Source organism: Procambarus clarkii, chromosome 47 (assembly GCF_040958095.1).
Source record: "Procambarus clarkii isolate CNS0578487 chromosome 47, FALCON_Pclarkii_2.0, whole genome shotgun sequence".
Lineage (NCBI taxonomy): Eukaryota > Metazoa > Arthropoda > Malacostraca > Decapoda > Cambaridae > Procambarus > Procambarus clarkii.
This window is the reverse complement of record NC_091196.1, coordinates 17,006,123-17,029,819: the sequence shown is the minus strand read 5'-3', so window position 1 is coordinate 17,029,819 and position 23,697 is coordinate 17,006,123. Positions and strand designations below refer to the sequence as shown.

Genomic DNA, 23,697 nt, shown 5'->3' with positions numbered 1-23,697 from the left:
GCTGCAACCTGCAACACACAAACATCCAGGACCAGGAATGTTGACCAAACAACAGGCGGCCAGGACCCTGTTCGACCTCCAAAATCCCCACCCTTGAATATCAACCCAAGACATGTTGCCGAAAACGGCAGCCAAAGCAGCAAACTTCCAAACCTTATGGCACGAGGATAGACTACAGGCTGGCTAGACTTAATAACCTGTCGGACAACCTGGAAGACCCGAGCTCTGGAACAGGAAAAAGAGGGAAATCGGATCAACTTAAAGAGCATACCCGGTCACATAAGCCGAGGCAAGCAGGTAATGACGAAGAGCTGCAACCGGACACGGAACGATACAACCCCAGCCTAACCAACAATCATCAATGACCCAAGGACCCCTCTGGAATGCAGCCGTCTCGTTCTTCACCAGAAAAGGAGAAGGCTGCAAACGAACAAACCGCTAAGCAGGACCGAACGAGCAGAAACCCCTGCATCGGAGGAGAGCATGAAGCTCACCAACCCAACTCCCAAAGCCTGAGGCCAATGCCAACAGAAAGATCCTTGGAAAAACAATCTTGAACCAAAGGGGCCACCACAAACCGAGGATAAGAGAGATAGGATAGCACCCTGTGCAAAGACCAGGACGGCTCAGGTGGCACATGAGCAGGCTGGAGATGAAACAAAGCACAAGAAAGCTTACTGAACAAGGCAGAAGTGACATCCACCTTGAACTCAAACTGGAGCAGCTCCACCAGCACAGCACGATACGAGGCGACAGTATTAGGCATTAAATGACTGTCCCGAAAAAGCCAAGAAAGGACAAGACAACCCGATCAGAAATAGAAGACAACCTAGGAAGAGAAAGAAAATGGTGGAATAAACACCAGGAAACTTCATACTGTCGTCGAGACAAAGCTCTCAGGTGAGACACCATTAACGAAGCCACCTGATCACCACACAAATGGTGATAAACCCATGTCAAAAAGACCAGAGGCGAAGAGCGGAGAAGATGACTGAACCAGCCTTATACCAGACAGGTCCACGCTGCTGGAAAAGGTGGAGCTGTGGAAAACGCCCAGAGTCCAGACACCAAGCAAGCAGCACCTGAAACCAAGGATGGGCCGGCCACCAAGGGGCCAAGACGACTCTCCTGTGATAAGACTCCAATTGAGCCAGAACCTGAAGCAACAGATGGACCGGGGGGAAGAGGTATAGGTAACCCCACCTCGATCAATCCTGCCGAAAGGCATCCACCGCAAATGCTCTGCGATCAGAGAAAGGTGCCACATATATTGGGAGACACCACGACCAAGTCGACATGAAGAGGTCCACTTCCCGGAGCCCATACGTCCAGCAGAGCCAACTGCAGGAGTCTGCATCAACCATCCATTCCGTGAACAGGGGAATGAACCGAGACGGGCTGTCCGCCTGGACGTTGGACACTCCTCGGATGTGAACCACATGGACAGCCAAACCCCGAGAAACCAGCAGACGAGCAGCATGAAACAGAGGTGCATGAAACACCCCAGCTGACTCCAAAAGCAGGCAATCACCGCAGAGCAAGCAGCAAAAGACCACAGCAGAGGTAGACCTCAAGTGACTTGTGGAAGATAATGCCAAGCCACAAGGGAAGTACTTACAGGGCACCTAGGGAAGGTAACCCTAGGTACATGCAGCCCGAGTACTGGTGAAAATACTCCTGGCTCACACACACCACCACGGAACAGAACCACACCACAAGGCACTGGAATGTCAGGAGCCAGATTCGCAAGACCACTAGGTCTCCCATCAGTCTCAGAACTGGGGGTGGATAGCCGGCACGGGGGTGTCTGGGGCTCTCAATTTCCCCTCCCGGGGAGGGAGGAGCTGTGCAGACAGCGGCACGGTGTCAGTTGTGACATCATGCTCGTATGCTCGTTTTTAGTTTGGAGAGCAGTCCGGTTTTCAGTAGAAATTTTGTTAACCAGATAAGAGTTTGTTTTGGGGTGCTTACCTTTCTGGGTGCCTGACCCTGCTTGATACCTGCTTGATGGAGTTCTGGCAGTTCTTCTACTCCCCAAGCCCGGCCCGAGGCCAGTCTTGACTTGTGAGAACTTGGTCCACCAGGCACCATCGCCCGGTCGATGGCAGACATAGAATGCTTCCATTAGCTTTAACCAATGCCACGGTCTAATACATTTATATTAGCCCGGTCAGCTAAGGGAAGCCGAAGGGGCTACCCTCAGAAAAAATGAGATTGTAGTGGGAAAAGTTGATCTTGAACCAGACGAGGTACACAAAACCATGAGCTTACTTGCTGCTTGTCGTAGCCTGGGATTAGTGAAGCATAAAAGTCGCGTAGATCTGTCTCTGTAAGAAGATAGTTGCCCAGGAGAGCTGCCAGCAAGCAGAAGTAGTTGCGTTGCAGACCGAGGCCCTTAGCTACTTCATCTAAAATAAATTCTTTGGTCTCTAGGGAACCCTGAAACAAAATAAACATTAACATATATGATGTAATAAGATATGCTTTTATGGTTTGGAGGCACACAGTAACTCATGATATAACAAGTTCTTAAATGACTATATAATAATGTGTACAAGAAAAACTATTGTGTACAAGTACAAGTTCCGGGGGAACCCACCCGGGACCCCCGGAGAACCAACAAGTTGGACATCGGACGACAGCTGAAAGAAGCCACCTGCATATACTGCTCGACCACAGAATCTGCAAACAATAAGGGACAAAAGGACAAAGACAACTTAAGAGCCAGGGCCCAAGCAGATTTCAAGGAGGAAGCAAGCACAACCTGCCGACACGCGAGAAGCGCAGCGAAAAACCGCAACACCGCATCCTGCAGGATCGGCTCAAAGAGATTCGATAGCACAGATGACGAACGAGCAGCCGAGACCAAGGCACAACCCAGGAATGGCCCCAAGTGCCTCCACGTGCCATTTAGTGCCCCCAAGCGTTTTGTAAGCCAATCAAGATGAAGACCCAAACCTGAAGGAAGACGGATCCATTATAGAGGCATATTCCGGGTCGCGTATGAGGTGAGCAGCAATGACCGCCCGCACCTCAGTAGGAGAAATGCGGGAAGCCGAAAACCTCCGGAAAGACTGAACCAAAGGACCTACAGGGATACGGAACTGAACCCGGAGGCGAGCTGAACCCAAATCCAACTTGTACGCAGAAGGGGAAAAGGAAAGCCCCACTCCTTATAGCAGTAAGTCCCGCTCGGAGGGTTGGAAAACCCAGGTGGGGTCCAATGGGGCCCAAGGCCTCCCCAACCACGGGAACCTTCACATCAGGCCCCCGGGGGGGGGGGGGGGGGGGTAAGTCATCCCTCAAAGCTCCGGTCTCAAGAAAAAGCCGGGGCGGCTGAGAAAGCAGGAAGAGAAGGGGGCCCACTGGTTAGACCCCGGTGCAACAGCTGGAGGAACTGACTCGAATGCCTCCTTTGCCACACCGGAAGGGGCAGCCCCCCGAAACTGCCCGAGTCTCGGAAACCTCTAAACCCTGCCCCCGACCTCGAAGCCCTCAGATGCTTAGGAGCCGGAAGCAGGGGGGGAAGGGGGAGAAAACAGAATGAACCATAGTAGGGAAAGAACGAGGAGGTGTGGACTGAACCAAGGCCGAAGCGACCAACACCCCAAAGTCCGGGGTCCCTATAAGAAAAGCAGTTCTGCCTCCCTGTTCGATTTTCGGTTGCAATTTCTTACAAAGAGGTATATTTTGTTATGCCTACCTTTCTGGGTACTAACCCCGGTCAATGACAGACATGGAATGCCTCCCTACCACATTGGGGAGGGGGGTTCTACAGGCCATTGCGCCCTTTGCCTCTCTGAGGGGGCCAGGTACTGGCTTGTGGTCCCTGGTAGGCTGAACTCCAATTGACTGATGCTCAAGACTAATATAACACATCAGCCTAATAGCTCCAGGGAGCCATAGGGGCTCCCCTCAGAAAAGCTGAAGTTTTCATTTAATGATTTTATGTTTTCATTTAATGATTTTATAAAGGGGCAGAAGAAAGAAGGTAACAACCAAACCTAACCTTTCCTAGGTATAGTATAGCACATACTGTTTACTATATGTACTACATTATGCCTAAGACAGCATATATTAGGTCTAGGATTGCTTATAATGAATGCATACAGTACCTAGGATATGTCAGGCTGATTTTCAGGTTATTGCAGCTTTTGATATGCCCTTTAGTATACTAATAGTACAAAATGTGGACTAGTTTGGGCATGACACACTATTTTATAAATTCCACGCACAGTCATTATAGGTACATTATACTGTAGTTATTTTTGAAGGACGAGTCAGAATAAAGACCAGTAAGGGACAACGAAGAAGGTATTATAATGCAGTCGAGGCTTGTGCCTGAAATCCACACTTGGCAATTCACAGAAGGTGGCAATTCTGACATATTTGCAGTGCTGCTAGAAGTGAGAATGATTATTTTTTGAGGAGGGGAATGGGATAGAAGGATGTTCTCAATGGTATAGTAGGAATAGGCCCAAATAATGACATAATAGGTGGAAATGTTATTGCAGGAATAAATGACAATGGTTGTAAACTGAAAGATTAACACAATGAAAGTTATCTTGTATTATATAACTAATAAATAAGATAAACCTAGTAGCTTTTATTTGATTGACCGAGTGACACTGGCTGCCAAACTTTGGTACACAAGCAGTGTGGTCAACACTTATACACCAGAGATAGGTGTTGAGGAACTTAACGTAGAAGCATTCCAAACCCCAAGGCACACCTTTGTTTATACACTAATACTCTTGCTATTTCTCAGCAGAGCCCCGACAATATCGTCGGTTTAGCTGTCTTTCAGAGAAAGGTAGAACAATTTAGTCATGTAATAGCTAGATGCTTACCTTGTACGTAAGTTTGAGCTGGTGTGATGAGAAGTAACGAGGGGGATCAAAAATTATGTATTCTGCGTCTTCTGCCATAAGACCATGATAGTTATTTTCCCGACAAAAAGCAATAACTTCCTGATGGTGATCGTCCATTGTGCATAACTGAAAAGTAGTTAATTCATGTGAGAAATGACTTGCTAAGTCTATTTGAATAGCATTTATAAAAGATGAAAGGACACGCTACAGTACTCGAACCTTCCGTCTTGTACACCACAGCCTTGCATATTCTGAAATATGCAAGACAAGGGCTCATAAAGGGGGCCCGGGAGTTCAAAACTATTTGTCCAATTATGATATATAGTACAAAATGTTTAAACAAATCTCACGTTATTTGGCATTAGCGTCGTGAAAATTTCATCCCAAAATGTTAAGAAACTAATTTTATACGAATTAAAAAAAAAAAGTGCACAACCAATACTGAAACACCACCTAGTTAGTGGAACTCCTGGATAATGCAGTAATAAAGAGATGTAGGCACGTGTCCAATGCACAAGGAAGAAAAGTAATAGTAAGGAGGGTCCACAAAGTGGATATATAGCTGGTGCTTTCTAAGATTGCTGATAGCCACCTCGAGGACAAAATTTCACACTAATAATTAAGTATTTTATGTTGCTCTATTTTATTATATATCATACTGCATTGCCCAATTCCAATACACTTCTTATGTCCACCATTTTTTTTAGGGGATTTTTTATTTATTTTGTCCTCCTTTGTTTCTCATCTGATTTTGTTGTGGCTTCTACATCTTGGAGAATGCATACCCGTCACTAAGTATGTGCAGTTGGAACGAAATTGGTAAACATGTAATTCCGCCACTGGTGGTAGAACATGTAACTTAATTTTGGGGGGGGCCCTGAGTTATTCACAAATTTGAAACTATTTTCTTTGTCTCTTTAGGTTGTTTTTGCTGAATGGGGACCAGATGAGGACTTTATCACGTATATAAAGTATACTTATATATATATCCCCCTAACACATTATCTTATCCCTATATTTTGTTATTATGGGTGGTTATTTTTTCTCAACTTTATTTCAACACATATTGACCTACAACTTTCACATATTCGTGAACAAATGCCAAGCAATATTTATTAAAACTTAAGATATGTCAAATTCGAACTCCAATATTCAATGTCGAGAATTTTACCTTAATTTACCTGCATGACCAGGGTTTTCATCTTTGAGACAACATACAAACTTCAGTTTCAGAGTGATTCTCACCATTTTTACATTATGTGCAACGTTCTTAGTTCTAAGGTTTCACTGCTGTCGTTTGTTCATAAACCCATAACTTTGAGCGTTATAAACTTTTGTATCTTCAAAGTGGATATGCATCTGGTGCCTTTATAGCATTGCTGAGTAATACATAACACAAATAATAATAAGTATGTATGTTATTATGCTCTATTTTGTTATATAGGTACAGTATATCATATAAAAACATTGCCTAATGTTAACACTTTCGCGCTTTAGATTAGAGATAACTCGTCGCCGTTTTTTCTTACGATTCCGCATAACAGCCTACTTTTCTCGTCCATCGAAAAAATATTTCTATAAATTCCATTTTCTAACCGAAATGGATGGGGATACTCTCAGATTATATACGTTTTGTAGAGAATTTATTTGCGAATTTTTTGGTACCAGAATGAATATTATATCACATAAACTTCTATGAGTAAAAAAAAAAATACACAAAGTATGTTTGGGGGTGTGGCGAGCGTGTGGCAGTGGGTTCCCTTTAGCCGTTGATATATCCAACACGTGGGAAATATTTGTATGTGTTATGTATATGTCTGTGTAGGGAATTTTACTGCGATCACTGTCATACAAATTATAAAATGTTTCAACAAGTATAAACATGACAAACATCAAACGAACGAAAACAATGCGTTCGTTTCTGCCGCGAACGCATACTGAGCGACGTGGTTCTATATTTGGCGCTTCTCTTACACATGCTTTGTACAAATGTTATACATTTCATCTTACAGAAAATTTTATTGCGAACACATTGGTATAAAAAAGAAATACGTACATAGAAAAGTAGGGTCAGGAAACGTATAAACTTTCCAAGCATGATTTCCCCCGTGTTTTCGCCAGTGCGCTCGCGGCTAACTACTCTCCACTTCACACACTCTTGCGGGTGGGCAATTACCTATATTAAACATTCATATGCATATGTCCGTGTAGAGAATTTTATTGCGATTCCAATGATACCAAAATTAGCGATGTAGGACAACTGTAGGCTTCGCAACCATTAAGAGAGTGGAAACATTTTGTTGCTGTTTGGCGCTCTCGGCGAGTGATCTGCATAGTTTTTTATTTGGTGTTGATGCTCCTTATACTTGGGCGGCATTTTATAGGTATGCTCTTATAGACAATTTCATTGCGAACACAGTGATACCAAATTTAAATATGTGCGAATTCAATTATTGTCAGGACAGTCAAAAGAGTGTACACTTTTTCGGTCTTACCGCGTAGGCGCGCCAAGTGCCGAAAGCATCTGGGGTATTGTTTTTTTTTGAGCGCCGAGAGCACGAAAGTGTTAATATGTTACTTTCACGAATGTCCAATTTTTTTTTTAAGGGGATTTTTTTTTAAGTTTTTAGTTTTTTTCCTCCTCTGTTTTATTATCTGATTTTGTTGTACCCTTCACATCCTGGGGAGTACATATCAGTCCATAACTATGTGAAGATAGAATGAAATTGGTCAACAAATAAATCAGTAACAACAGAAATCACAATTGCGTGATGCATCATATGAACAAATTTTGAGCATGTCGTAGCCCAGTCGATTAAGGCAGCGTCTGGGATGCTCTCGGACGCAGGTTTGAATCCTCATCACGGCCCTTGTGGATTTGTTCAAATCGGTAACAACTTGCAGAACTTGGGACTGATTTTTAGGGGGCTGATTTTTTCACAGATTTCAAACTATTTTCTTTGTCTCTTTAGGTTGTTTTGATGATTAGGGATCAGTTTTGGGTTTATCACTTATATAAAGTATACCCTAAATACATTCCCCAAATCATCATAATTATCCCTATATTTCGCTTTTTGGGGGTTGTTTCTTCTTGATTTCACTTCAACACATATTGACCTACAACTTTCACATATTCTACAACGAATGCCAAACAATGTTTATTAAAACATACAATAAATTCACAAATTAAAACTGCCTTATTCATTGTTGATAACTTCAAATTACAGTATATCTATAACTAGAATTTTAACTTACTTCAGTATCCAAAAATCTAGTTTCTGACCGATTCTCACTATTTTTACATATAGTGTGCACAGCTGTCTGTTCTACAATCCCTATAAAGTTGATTTTTCACAAACTCTAAACATTTGGAGTTATAAATTTTTGATGTCTAAATTTGTGCATATTTCAAATGCCATAGACAATTTTTTTTTTTACAGTAAACTATACAGTACTGAAAACCTATATTCTAAGTATATGAAAATGAAGATCATATGCTATTCTGAGAGCATAACAACATCAAATGAACAGTTGGTGATATTTTATATTTTTGAAGCCGATTTCAAAACCTGAAGTTTTCAATATTCAATTTTATAATTATTTTTTATTTTCTTGTTTTTCAAGTTACGTTGGTATCATTTAGACAAACTTGGAGCATTTGCCTAGTAAATTATACACAAAACATTTTAAAGCATTTCAGCAAATTTTAAAAACTGAGCTCCACGTCCTATTTCATATGACGTTTTGCGCAGCTTAAGGGTTAATAACTTCCTCCCAGTTTAGTTTATGCAATTGGCATTAATATATGTGGTATTTCTCGCAGACATTCATAACAATGCTATACAGATCAAGGCCATTGAGGCCTAAGCATATTTCCTCCACCTGCAAGACTCGGAAAGCTGTGCATAGTAACTAACCACTTGGATGTTGAGATGCCGCAGAGCCATCCGTAGACAGGTACGAAGACCAACGGGAGCAACCCACCACACTTTGGGCGGCGGAGTGCCTTTCACAGTTACATGTTTTAGCACCTGATGAAAACCAAACGTAAAACAAAATATTAAATCAGATGTAAAGAAATTAAATGCTATTAAAAAGGAACATTTAATTGTAAAATATTGATTGAATTTGATTGTAAAATATGCTTTCCTAAGAAAAATGAGGAATACTACCATCACACAAATGTTTTTTTTTGTATCAGTGTTCTAGATGTTATTACAGTATATAAAAGCACTTGTGCTTCACAAGACATTTATAGTTACCTTTTGTTCTTATTCTAAACTGTATAAAACTCATTTTTTATCCATTTACAGAACACCTGCCCCACCATTGTATATTTAATGGTTCAAATTCAATTACTTGTTTAATAAGAAGCACATTCATGTTGCTTTGTTCTATTGTTATTTCAATTCATAATTACAAAATTCACCACATAGAACTGTGTGTAGAAGTGGGGAAACTTTACCAAGTTACCCTTGGAAGCACTTGGGCTCGATATGCCTAGGATAAGAGGCATATAGCCAATCCCGGCCATAATCGTAATTATACACTTCTTGGCATTTAAAGCACATGACTCCAAACAGATTCCAGTTTTTTAATCTTGCCATCTGTCCTGAAGCTGGGCTTCTCTGTTACCACCTGATCACTCAGGTTATTGCTGACAGTACAGCACTATCAATCAACTCAATTATGAATAAAGCACAGTATTCATCATAAGGGTCAGGAAGCCCGGAATTCTTACATTTAAGAGTTAAACAAAACAAAGGTGCAAATAAAGGTCAGCTTTGCCAGAGCAAAAAGTAATTCAGTTGTGAGAATGGAACAAAGAACAGAAAACTGGCACAAGTGAAAACTGACAAGAGACTTGACCAATCAAAACTGGAAGACTAATTCACCACACCTCTCTCTTAACCCTTCCACTGCCAATGTACGCGTGATCCTCATCCTAACAAAACCTCTCCGAGTAGACTCTATTCAGGTTTTATTATACAAAGAAAAAAATAAGAAACCATATTTTCATCTAATAAAAAGTAATTTGTTTACAAGCCTCGTAAAATCAATTAAATTCTCTCAACACTTTTAATCATACTGAATTTATATATGAACCTCCAGCTCATCATATCAGAATAAAGTATTGACTGATTACCTATCATTGATCATAGGGTAGCAAGATTTCAATTTTTATACTCAGTCTCCTAGTTATCTTGAGATTATCTTGAGATGATTTCGGGGCTTTAGTGTCCCCGCGGCCCGGTCTTCGACCAGGCCTCCACCCCCAGGAAGCAGCCCGTGATAGCTGACTAACACCCAGGTACCTATTTTACTGCTAGGTAACAGGGGCATAGGGTGAAAGAAACTCTGCCCATTGCTTCTCGCCGGCGCCCGGGATCGAACCCGGGACCACAGGATCACAAGCCCAGCGTGCTGTCCGCTCGGCCGACCGGCTCCCTTTTCTTTTCTTTTCCAGTCTTTTGAACCTGGTGCTCTCTCTCTCTCTCTTCTGCATTGTATTCTTAAAGCTGCAGATGAAGTGGATTTGGAAACCATAAATTTTCCAGATATCACTTAAGGTAATCCTGCTAACCCTTTAGCTTTAAGCTTTAATACTGTTCCAGCTTTAGGAACGAAGCCGAGGAAGAAAGGAACAAAGAAAGGTGAGAAAGCTTTAAAACTGTTCCAAAACCTACCACCAGTAAACTACACAGCCCAATAACTATAAGGATATTCCTTGGACAAGCACTCACTCTTTGAAAGTTTCAAGACAAATATGTGAAATCATTCTTCAGACTCCACACAGACCCTGCATGGGATTTAATAAAAAAGAAAACTAGATTTAAGCAAAATATATAAAGTATCCTTTCAGAGTAAACCTAACAATAAAGAGCATCAAACCCTCTTTTCCAATTATTTTGTTCAACTACCACTAGCAGGCTGCCAGACCACACACTACTAGTGACAATATTGGCCAGGAGGGTGCAGTGGCAAACAATTCACCACTGACTTCTAATTTTTAAGGATACTAGCCAGATGTATGACGACTTGACGCGAACCCCACCAGAGGGAGACGTGACACAACCCCCACCAGAGGGAGACTTGACAACCCCCACCAGAGGAAGACTTGACAACCCCCACCAGAGGAAGACGTGACACAACCCCCACCAGAGGGAGACGTGATACAACCCCCACCAGAGGGAGACTTGACACATCCCCCACCAGAGGAAGACGTGACACAAGCCCCACCAGAGGGAGACGTGACACAACCCCCACCAGAGGAAGACTTGACACAAGCCCCACCAGAGGAAGACTTGGTACAAGCCCCACCAGAGGGAGACTTGACACAACCCCCACCAGAGGAAGACTTGACACAAGCCCCACCAGAGGAAGACTTGGCACAAGCCCCACCAGAGGGAGACTTGACACAACCCCCACCAGAGGAAGACTTGACACAAGCCCCACCAGAGGAAGACTTGACACAAGCCCCACCAGAGGAAGACTTGACACAAGCCCCACCAGAGGAAGACTTGACACAAGCCCCACCAGAGGAAGACTTGACACAAGCCCCACCAGAGGAAGACTTGACACAAGCCCCACCAGAGGAAGACTTGACACAAGCCCCACCAGAGGAAGACTTGACACAAGCCCCACCAGAGGAAGACTTGACACAAGCCCCACCAGAGGAAGACTTGACACAAGCCCCACCAGAGGAAGACTTGACACAAGCCCCACCAGAGGAAGACTTGACACAAGCCCCACCAGAGGAAGACTTGACACAAGCCCCACCAGAGGAAGACTTGACACAAGCCCCACCAGAGGAAGACTTGACACAAGCCCCACCAGAGGAAGACTTGACACAAGCCCCACCAGAGGAAGACTTGACACAAGCCCCACCAGAGGAAGACTTGACACAAGCCCCACCAGAGGAAGACTTGACACAAGCCCCACCAGAGGAAGACTTGACACAAGCCCCACCAGAGGAAGACTTGACACAAGCCCCACCAGAGGAAGACTTGACACAAGCCCCACCAGAGGAAGACTTGACACAAGCCCCATCAGAGGAAGACTTGACACAAGCCCCACCAGAGGAAGACTTGACAAGCCCCACCAGAGGAAGACTTGACACAAACCCCCCACCAGAGGAAGACTTGACAAGCCCCACCAGAGGAAGACTTGACACAAGCCCCACCAGAGGAAGACTTGACACAAGCCCCACCAGAGGAAGACTTGACAAGCCCCACCAGAGGAAGACTTGACACAAACCCCCCACCAGAGGAAGACTTGACACAAACCCCCCACCAGAGGAAGACTTGACAAGCCCCACCAGAGGAAGACTTGACACAAGCCCCACCAGAGGAAGACTTGACACAAACCCCCCACCAGAGGAAGACTTGACACAAGCCCCACCAGAGGAAGACTTGACACAAGCCCCACCAGAGGAAGACTTGACACAACCCCCACCAGAGGAAGACTTGACAAGCCCCACCAGAGGGAGACGTGACACAAGCCCCACCAGAGGAAGACTTGACACAAGCCCCACCAGAGGAAGACTTGACACAAGCCCCACCAGAGGAAGACTTGACACAAGCCCCACCAGAGGAAGACTTGACAAGCCCCACCAGAGGAAGACTTGACACAAGCCCCACCAGAGGAAGACTTGACACAAGCCCCACCAGAGGAAGAAAAGTAGATACATTTCACTCATGATGGTCTGGAATGCAAAATGTAACAATATGTCACACATGAGTCTAGGATTATAGATGTTGTGCTCAGAGGTGCAATGACACACTCTTGTATTGTTTGTTGCAACGTTACAGGTATATAATGAATTATCAGCTGTAGATACTTACCGAGTTTATATTTTTTCTAAGGGAGCACTCTTGTCGTGACCATTCATTTAGACGCTGTTGTTCCAGAGCACCATTAAAGAACACAGCAAGTTCTATGTTGTTATTTTGAACTGTTTGCATAAGCACTGCCAGAAACTGCACCATGCGATTCCACTGCCCCCCACATACCCAGTCTGGAAAAAATTTAAATATAAAAGTAATGTTATTTATAACTAGATACCTCTATGATTAAAATGTAATCCACAATTACATTGTGGATTACATTCATTCAACTGGATCCTAACATTCATTCAACTGGATCCTAACATTCATTCAACTGGATCATAAGTCAAAAGTTGGGGCCCAATTGGGTAATGCCAAGATGCTTCCTTATTGGGAGCATCCATGGCCCGAGTAGTAGGACAAATGGGCTCGTCTCGTGAGCCCCAGTTTGAGTCTCCGATGTCCGTGTGATTAACAGACACAAGTTTTTTATTATTATTTTATTAGCTTAGTTTAGTGAGATTTATGTAAATTTAGCTAAATTCTGTAGCTTTTATAACTACTGTACTGTACCTTTATTCTTTCAATTATTCTACTGCAAGGGAGGGCACCCTTTAAAATTGTCTGCATGTAAATATATACCAATTTTTTAAAAAATTGGTTTATTTTTATTTGCATTGGCAAAAACAAAAATACAGCATTATTTTTATTAATAAACAAGAATAGGTTTTTATGCATTGGGTTAATTTTTTAGGAATGGGTACACTTATGTTTTTCTGACAGGCAAAACTTGTACAAACTCAAATTGTATAACCTTGGGAAAAGGAAAAAACCAGCGTTGAATGTAATGAAACGCCATTTTCTGGGCGAGTCCCAGAGGCTCCCCGGAGCTTACTGGGCACGAGGAGCAATGGCCTATAGAAACCCCATGTGGTTGGTAGCCTTCTATGTTTGCCATCTACCGAAATAGGCACCCAGAAAGGTAGGCGTACCAAAGCAAACTACAGCTGGTTAAAAATTGTAACCAAAAGCCGACTCTCCGCTGCACCACTGTCTGCACAGCTTCCCTCTCCCCAGGAGGGGAAAAGGGGAGCCCCAGACCCAATGCGCCGGCTATCCAACCCCAGTTCAGAGGCTGAATGTAAAAAACGCAAAAATTGCCAACCCGTTTTGCTGGGGAACCTCTGAGACTCGCCCAGAAAATGGTGATGTTGAACAGTGAACGATAAAGCACCTAAATTATTAGTATAGTCTCAAAGCTCTCCAAATGTACTCACTAGAAAGGAGACGAGAGAGAGATACCAAATAATATACACCTGCTTGATGGGGTTCTGGGAGTTGTTCTACTCCCCAAGGCCAGCCTAGGGCCAGGCTTGACTTGTGAGAGTTTGGTCCACTAGGCTGTTGCTTGGAGCGGCCCGCAGGCCCACATACCCACCACAGCCCGGTTGGTTCGGCACATTTTTTTGAAAACAGTCTAGTTTTCTCTTGAAGATGTCCACAGTTGTTCCGGTAATATTTCTTATAGTCGCTGGGAGGACGTTGAACAATACACATGGAAAATACTGGAGGGCCAGGTCCCTAATCCATACAGAGTAAAGTAACAATGTACTGGAGTGAACGATATGGAAGAAAATGCAGAATAGAACCAGTGAAGAGCAGAGGTGCCATAGGCACAATCAGAGAACACTGTATAAAGATCAGAGGTCCGTGGCTGTTCAACATCCTCCCAACGAGCATAAGAAATATTGCCGGAACAACCGTGGACATCTTCAAGAGAAAACTAGACTGTTTTCTACAAGACGTTCTGGACCAACCGGGCTGTGGTGGGTATGTGGGCCTGCAGGGCGCTCCAAGCAACAGCCTGGTGGACCAAACTCTCAAGTCAAGCCTGGCCTCGGGCCGGGCTTGGGGAGTAGAACAACTCCCAGAACCCCATCAACCAGGTATCAACCAGGTGTTTCATTACATTCAACGCTGGTTTTCTGTGGAAAGGCGGTCACCTCTCGCTCCTCAACTCGAAGTCGAGACTGCTGGCTGTAACTTAGGACCCAAGGCTACACACGCCCGAGTAGGGCCAGGAACATTAACAAGGAACCGTGCGACCAGGACCCTGTTCGACCGCCCTGCGGACGACCCGAGATACCCGCGCCCTAGAACAGGAAAGAAGGGGAAACCGGGTCCACTCAAAGCGCGTCCCCAGCCACCAATAACGGCAAAGAGCTGCAATCGGACAATACATGATGCTCCCCCGGCCGAACAAACCAAGCATCAACAACCCTAGGACCCATCCAGAAAGCAGCAGTCTCATTCTTTGCCAGAAAAGGAGGAGACAGCTGCAAACTAACAAACCTACCATCAGGACCAAAAGAAAAGAACATGCTCTTCTCTCTGTGCCGGAGAAGAGCATGAAGCTCCCTGACCTGACCCACAAGAGGCCAATGCCAACAAGAGCCTTAGAAAAATCCTGAACCGAAGAGGCCACCACAAACTGAGGAGAAGAGAACAGAGAGCTCCTGGTCCAACAACCAGGATGGCTCAGGCAGCGCATGAGCCAGAGGTGAAACAACGCACGAGAAACTTGCAGAATGGAGAGGAAGTGACATCGAAAGCCAAAGTGGCTAGGCAAGCGCCACACGATACGAGGCAACATTATTCGGCATACGATGACGATGAGATAAGATTCCCAGTGTGATTCCTTCCGGAGTTTCGGACAAGGAACTCGGCAGTCATACTATAGAATTGATCCTATGAAGTATGATCATGAGATAAGATGATGATAAAGGATAAAACAACCCGATCAGAAATCAAAGACAACCTACAAAGAGACAAAAAATGACAAAACAACTGCCAGGAAACTTCATACTGATACTGAGATGAAACAGGCAGGTGGGACACCATCAACGAAGCCACCTGATCACCATACAAGTGGTGATAAACCCGTGTCAGAAAGACCAGATGCGAAACTCGGAGGAGGAAATCGAACCAGCTATATACCACACCAAATCGATCTGCTAAAATAGGCGGAGCCGCGAAAAGAACCCCGGGTTTGGACACCAGGCAAGCAGCGCCAGAAACCAAGGAGTCAACAGGCCTATTCTCCCCTGGTAAGTCTCCAACTGAGTCAGAACCAAAGCAACAGCTGGACAGGAGGAAAGAGGTACAGGTAACCCTACCCCAACCAGCCCTGCCAAAAGGCATCGACCCCAACGACCTCGCAGTCGAGAAACGGCCCCACATATATCGGGAGACGTCTCAACCTCGCCAACAGGAAGAGGTCTACCGCCCGGTGCCCATACATCAGCAGAGCCAACTAAATGAGTCAGCGTTGACCGTCCATTCTGTGTACAGAGGAATGAACTGGGACAGGCCGTCAACCAGGACATTGCACACTCCTTGGATACGAACCGACCGGAGAGCCAAACCCTGAGAAACCAGCAGACAAGTCACCAGAAGTGACCAGCCCCAAAGAGCCAAGGACTGCATCGATTCCCCTTGGTTCAAACAGTGAACCACTGGGGAGCCGTCCAAATGGAGCTGGATCATCGATCCGCAAGCGATGCAAACCCTCGGAAGTGAAAGCCACACAGTCACAAACTCCCACACCATGCTGTGAGCCCGATGGAAGGATGGACCTCACCGACCCTAGCTGGCCTGGGGAGCACTGATCACAAAGCCCGCAGCCGAGAGACGACATGTCCGTGAACACATCAAGCGAGGGGTCACGGGTAAGCACCACTGCACTGAACCCCGAAAAACCCGAAGAGGAAACCCGAGAAGCAGCAGCCGATGCAAAGCCCCCGGGGTCCAAACTCGGCGATCATGAGAACGGCGGAAGGGATGTCCCCGAAGGAAACAGAACAGCCACCGAAGCCAGATCCAACCCGACAGGTAGACCAGCCCGGCGACGTTCAGACTCCCGCACAGCTACTCGAACAACCGACAAATGACTCGGGTGCCCTCCAAAAACAGCCGAAGCAATGCCACTGCAGGGAGAGACAAGGAAGTAGTTTGAGAGTCCCACACAAGACCCAGTCAAGTCCAAACCTGAGAGGGAACCAAATGGCACTTCCTCCAGTTCATCAAGAACCTGAACCTGGCGAGCTGGAAAGAACCAAATCCCTGGCCAGCAGACACGCGGACCGGCAGGAGGCCCAAACCAGCCAGTCGTCAAGGTAGGTCAGAACCCGAACCCCTAGCAGAGGCAAACGGGCAACCACAACCCGGGTAAGGCGTGTGAAAACCTGAGGAGCCAGTTTCAAGCCGAATGGAAGGCAACAAAATCAGTACGCATGCAGCCCCATGAAAAAACAGCCAGTCCCTGAACACCGGATTAATCGGGACATGCCAATACTTGTCCCGGAGGTCCAGAGAGAGACACCATCCAAGCATGCGGCTCCAAAAGAAGCCGGACTTGGGACAGAGTGGTCATCCAAAAATAGGGGGCAAAGGACCCAGGGGTTCAAATGAGACAACTCCAGAATGAACTTCAGATCCACACAGTCCCGCTTTGGCCCTGGAAACTGACATCCCACCTGAGGGATGTCTCCGTGTCGACCACGCCCAAGCGTACCCACTCCAGGATGATTTAACAGCGCAGGAGAAGAGGCCTGCCCCACCAGCCCCGATCCCCCCTGAAGGAGGAGGTGCTACCCAACGCCACTGGAAGCCGGAAAAAACTACCTGAAACACCCACAAATTGTGAGACCAGGCATGGGCAAACAGAGCGAGCCTCCCCTCCCCTCCATCACCCCCTCAACGGGACGAACCGCAAGAGAGCTGATGACCCTTACGTGAAACCAAACGACACGCAAAGCAAGCACTGCGCCAACCAGACGCAGTCAGCTCTGGCTGGCCCACCTCAACTGGAAGAACCCCAAACCCTGGCACGATCCTTCTGAGCAGAACCATCACGGCCCCCCTGGATAACCAACAAGTCCAACATGGGATAGCAACTAGACAAAACCACCTGCAGATACTGCACAACTGCAAACTCTACAAACAGTAACGGACAAAAAGGGGACGAAAATCTAAGAGCCAGGGCCCAAGCAGATTCCAAAGAATAAGCAAGCACCACATGTCGAAAAGGGGCAAGAAGAAAAGAACAAAGACACCGCTTCCTTAACCCTTAAACTGCTACAGCATAAGGGGAATAAACCGTAAAAATATTCAAATTGTGAAAATTACTTATGAATGTTAAGCAAATCTCCAACTTATTGGCTTCAGCATTGTGAAAATTTCATAAAAATATTTTCAGAAATTGATTTTAGATAAATTTTTTAAACAGAAGAAAGTTTTCTTGAGAACAGTTCCTATTAACTGGAACCAATAGATAATGCAGTACTAGTAACAAAGAAAAGCAAGCACCTGTCCAACGCACAAATAAGAATAGTAAAAAGTGTCCACAAAGTGGATATGCAGTTGGTGCCTTTATAGCATTACCGAGTAATACATAACCACACAATAATGAGTATTACATGTTACAGGGGCCCATTACATGTGCTGCAAAGATGATCACTGATGCAGTAAGGCATTGGTGACAGCAGAACCTTATGGAACACCAAAATTAATGGAAAGAGACAGAAGTTGAACCACACACAATAGAAGTGACAGAATTATCAGCTAAACCTGGACATCAATATGCAAGGAGAAGGTAGATCATACAGGAGCTGGTGATACACAATATCACTAGCAAAACAGGCCTTGTAGAAATCACTGGTGGTCAAAGAGACGAGTGCAGTACTCAAGTTGATTGAGACTTTTTCCCTTGAAGATAGTGTCTCACTTTTGACACAGCAGAATTGATAACAGGCTGCAAGTTAAGCGGGGTTAGAATGATCACCCTTTTTCAAGATGGATTGAACTAGAGCACTTTACCAAGAGGATGGGAAAGTTTAACCCCCTGCACTTTGCATAGTGCCTTAACCACTGTGCTGCGCCAACCGAGAAATCTCGTTCCGAGAGTTGTACTATTTTTTTTTAATTAGGCTATATTTGAATGTTTTTTAATGTTGTCATCACCCTTTGTGTTTTGAAATATAAATGGTTGAGTTTGGAAACATTTTGACATTAACTTTACCTGAATATTTATAAAAAACAACAAAAATATGTCCTTAACAATTGCACTATGAAGTTTTTCCAAAAACAGGTGCGCAGTGCAGGGGTTAAGGCATTTCTTAAGCATAGGGAGCAATTCAAAACTCCCACATATCATAAGTCAACTCTCATATCGGGACCGGTTGAGGGCCACAGGACTAACACTGCAAACCAGAAATGACAGAGCAGATCTCATTGAAAATTTAAAAATACTGAAGAATTTTGAGGAAGTTGATCCAGACAATTTCATCAAAAGGTCAGAGCAAAACAAACAAAGAGCAGCGGTTTTAAGCTCAACAAGCCACACTGTAGGACGGAGACCAGAAGCTGCTTTTTCACCCAGGGTTATACAATTTATAATGGTTATAAAGCCATGGAACTGCCTACCTGTCAAAGCCATAAATGCTAAAACTGTTAAATTTTAAAGTAAAACTGTAATAGATCAAGGCAAATGGGGAGACCTTCGACAAGCCACCCGATACCTGTCCTCGTCGAGATTACTAGTTAGCGCCCCTCGGGTAAAAATTTGGGTAAATAAGCACTGCTAGGAATTTCCAAGCAGAATAAACAATTCTTGAAAATAAAAATAACTAGTTTACATCATTTGGAATAAGCACCTTCCCAACAAAAGGTAGATAATTTACTCAGCTGATAGAAAACATAAGTCAAGATACTAATTTATTTAACCATATAAAAAATTTCAAAATTGGGTCTAATTTCATTTTACAAAGAAGCTAACTTATCCTTGATCAATTCTAGCTTTATTATATCACTGGCATAAAAAACATTTAAATTCAGACAGACTACATACCTGAAAAGAACCCTCCATAGAGCCTATCAAGGCAATACTCCCCATCTACGACAAGAGTGAGTGGTGTGTGACCATATCCACCTCTTGGAGCATTGCGCTGGTTACGTCGGATCCCAACACTCTTGGCAATCTTCAGCAGATCCACAGGGACACACGCACCTGGTACTTGTGACTCTAAAAATCGTTGCAGGTCTTGAATAACCATCTTCATAGGATTTACAAATGATTTAGATATGCTTGATTAAAAAAGGTAATGTTGTTATTATAAAATGATATGGTTCCAATTATGTCCTCACATGGCTTCTTTATTGATTCACAAAGTTGTTTGTTAATTCCTTTTTTCTTTGTTAACTCATCTTCTTTGCAGCAACACCTGAAAGAATTAATAAAAAATGATATTGAATTCTCTATGTACTGTAATTTGAATTGTACTTACAAAAGCAAACCAAAAATACAAAAATATGAATAAAAATAATCACCATTTAATTACATTACCCATGAACTCGGAAATCATTTTAATGCAAGTGCATATAAACTTCACCACAATTTGATCAGCCTATAAAAAATATTTGTGGAGAGACTTTTAAACATATGACCATGAACTGACATGCAGCTCCTTCAACTCAAAAGACTTTTATACTTAAAATCTTGTAACACGTGAATCTCACGGAAGCATGAACGGTTATTGCAGGCAACTCGGCCATTACAGCAAGCTCATTCTATGGCAGGTCAAGCAGTGCCCAACACCCTACCCCTTTCAAGTTCACTTGAAGTTGGTTTGTATCTTCAACGTTACCCAAAAATCCAAATTTCAGATCAATCTGACTTTCCAAAAGTTACGACCCTTCACTATTTTGGGGGGTATCAAGAACACCCTATTTTCAAATTCATCTATCTTGGCTCCTAGTTGAATTAGAAGAGTAATTCAAAGTGCATTCAAAAGGTAATCTTTTAGATATTAAGTTGATACTCTGTGAGGAGAACTTAAAATTTATGTAAAAAAGTTATGGCAACTTCTTTTTAAGGGGGTTCAACCTTCCAGGTTAATCAATATTTTCAAAGAAAACTAAATCTTCACGATTGAATCAATTTATAAAATTGTACTCATTTTTATATTGCCCACCACAATAGTAAATAATTTTTTTCACATTAGGAAACCATTCTTTTTTGTCTTTAAATAGTCTGTAGTTTTCAAAAGTATAAACAGCTCAAGCTGACCATTCAAGATAATTGCTGATACAATTACTATTAAGCATCAAGTCTCCAACCTTCTTATACTCCACTACATGTGGCAGTAGTCTTGCCTGGTCACTTGTCCAATGATAACTCTGTGGGGCATCTTATGTGACGAAGGAGTTTCTGAAAAATCCCCAAGAACAGCCACTTCATTGGCTCTTGTAATATATTTATAACACGAGGTGCAAAAATGCCATCTGAAATATTTAAATGAAATCATCAATTGTTGCTGCATGCATTTCCAGAGTTGGTTGATTAGTAGTAGTTCATTAAACATTGTACAGTATCTACATTGCATTAAAAAATATAGCTGAAGTTACCCAGTAAATGAGGCCTATTCTTTGTACTCCTTTTAATCAGTATACCTGGATATATTTTGTGTATACAGTATCAGTATATTTTGACACTGACACCTATTTTCCTGCACATATCTGACTTAATTTATTGTCCTCATAGAAAGCTACTATTTGTGATGATTTGTTAACTTGTTAAATTTGTTAACTTTTTCAGTCTACTTGTTGATATTCAAATCAATATTTGCAAGGTTTACAACCAAATACTCATGAATTTCTAGACTGCCACTTGTATACAAGTGGTTAGTCTAGACTGCCACCATGTATATGTAAATCCTATATGTAAATTTTATAAATATTAATTAACCTTGGGAGTTAAACCTGCCTTAAAAATTAAAACTGCCATAACCTTTTATATTTAATACTTTATTTGAAAGATTAGTTTTTGAATGCACTTTGAACTGTCCTTTTAACTCACTTAGGAGCTAAAAGAAATTAATTTGAAAACAGTATGTTCACGAGATCCAAAAACACAGGGGGTCATAACTTTTGAATCAAAAGTTGGATTTACCTGAAATTTGGATTTCTGGGTACAAAGACAGACCAACTTACAGACAACTGAAAGGTGTGTGGTGTTAATTTCACCTTTACCCGGGAAGACCCCCATGGCTCCCTGAAGCTATCTCACCAAGATGGCTCCATTCTAATGGGTCACATCAGTTGCAGTTCTCTTTGGCAACCCGGGGCAAAGGATCCAGAACCTAACCCTTCCCCCCTCTTAGAGGCGCAAAGATTAAGTGACAATCTGCCACCCCCCAACAGGAAAACCATCAAGAAAATCAACGAAACTTTACAGACAACTGCAAGATTCACAAAAAGCGAAGCACTGGGATTGCCTCCACAAATGATTCAAGCGAAACAATAGGTTCCCTTAAAGCTAGCAAGAGCCCATTAGTACTGACAGCTCCCACCAAGCAGCTTGCCCCCCCCCCCCCCCCTATCATCAGCCAGCTGGCAAGGAAATTACAATTACAAGGAATAAATGCTTAAGTACTACAATGGGTAAAACAATGGTTAAAAGAAAGAAAGTCTCCGTGGTGTAGTGGTAAGACACTCGCCTGGCGTTCCGCGAGCGCTATGTCATGGGTTCGTATCCTGGCCGGGGAGGATTTACTGGGCGCAATTCCTTAACTGTAGCCTCTGTTTAACGCAACAGTAAAATGTGTACTTGGATGAAAAAACGATTCTTCGCGGCGGGGGATCGTATTCCAGGGACCTGCCCGAAACGCTACGCGTACTAGTGGCTGTACAAGAATGTAACAACTCTTGTATATATCTCAAAAAAAAAAAAAAAAAAAGCAGAATTGACCTATATGGAAATGAATCTGACTGGAGAAATGTGGTGCATGGGGTACCATACCATAAGGGCTCATCTTACTACCAACCCTTTATTCATTAACATCAATGACAAACATAAGGATATTACAAACATTATTTCACTTTCTTTTATCTTGTACCTTTCCATATTTAATGCCTCTAACCTCTCCTTGGAGCTTTTATTTTTCAGTTCCAGAGGCAGTTTAGTTGCATGTATTTGCAACTTTTCCAGTTTGTTGAAGTGCTTGAGACATGGGCACCATACAACCGCTGCGTATTCTAATTTTGGTCTCACGAAAGTCGTGAATAATTTTTTTAATATTTCACCATCCATGTATTTAAATGAAATTTTGAAATGGGATAATGTAGCATAGGCTCTTCACACTGTTCTTTATGTGGTCCTCGGGTGACAGTTTTCTATCTAGAACCACCCCTAGATTTCTTTCCTTATCAAAATTTTTTAAAGCTTTTTTTTAACAATTTGTAGGTTGTGTGGCCTATTTTCTCTAATTCCATATTTCATAATATGGCATTTATTCACATCAAATTCAATTTACCAAATGTTGGTCCATATCCTTATTTTGTCTTGGACTTTAAGAAGGGAATAACAGAGAAGAGCAGAGGTGCCATAGGCACAATCAGAGAACACTGTATAAACATCAGAGGTCCGCGGTTGTTCAACGTGCTCCCAGCGAGCATAAGAAATATTGCCGGAACAACTGTGGACATTTTCAAGAGGAAACTAGATTTATTCCTCCAAGGAGTGCCGGACCAACCGGACTGTGGTGGGTATGTGGGCCTGCGGGCCGCTCCAAGCAACAGCCTGGTGGACCAAACTCTCAAGTCAAGCCTGGCCTTGGGCCGGGCTTGGGGAGTAGAAGAACTCCCAGAACCCCATCAACCAGGTATCAACCAGGTATCAACAATCATAGAAGAGCTATCTTCCCTAGTATCTTAACACCATTAGCAAACATGTTCATATAATTCTGTCATCCTTCTAGTAGATCGTTTACGTAAACAATAAACATTAACCAGTGCAAGAACTGCACCCTGTGGTACTCCACTCCGGAGCAGTTCTCCAGTATATAGTGCCTCCGATTACTGCCATCATTATTCTGTAAGAAAAGTTTTTCACCCATGTTAGAAGCCTGCCAGCCACTCCTCCAGCATGTCCCAGTTTCCAGAAC

General features: G+C 43.4%; 2 protein-coding genes across 20 annotated transcripts in view; one reads left to right on the top strand and one right to left on the bottom strand.

Moving 5' to 3' along the window:
• The window catches only part of LOC123762893 (constitutive coactivator of PPAR-gamma-like protein 1 homolog), a 194,622-nt gene that overhangs the window by 168,281 nt on the left and 2,644 nt on the right, over positions 1-23,697 (bottom strand). For 18 of the 19 annotated variants that reach the window (XR_011222257.1, XR_006773383.2, XR_006773384.2 and 15 more), the window contains exons 2-6: positions 19,605-19,977; positions 12,716-12,888; positions 8,789-8,902; positions 4,851-4,997; positions 2,272-2,439 (exon numbers count right to left, since the gene is read on the bottom strand). Coding sequence is in view for 16 of the 19 variants with exons in the window: in XM_045749635.2 (XP_045605591.1) it covers positions 2,272-2,439; positions 4,851-4,997; positions 8,789-8,902; positions 12,716-12,888; positions 19,605-19,815 (813 nt within the window). In the remaining 3 variants the exon portion in view is untranslated. Of the gene's footprint in view, positions 1-2,271; positions 2,440-4,850; positions 4,998-8,788; positions 8,903-12,715; positions 12,889-19,604; positions 19,978-20,872; positions 21,021-23,697 lie in introns of those variants that run through there. The other variant, XM_069301981.1, reaches the window with a different exon arrangement.
• The window catches only part of LOC138350858 (uncharacterized), a 9,337-nt gene continuing 9,318 nt past the window's right edge, over positions 23,679-23,697 (top strand). The window contains exon 1 of the mRNA XM_069302301.1: positions 23,679-23,697. This exon is cut by the window's right edge and continues 7 nt beyond it. Coding sequence (XP_069158402.1) covers positions 23,679-23,697 — 19 coding nt within the window.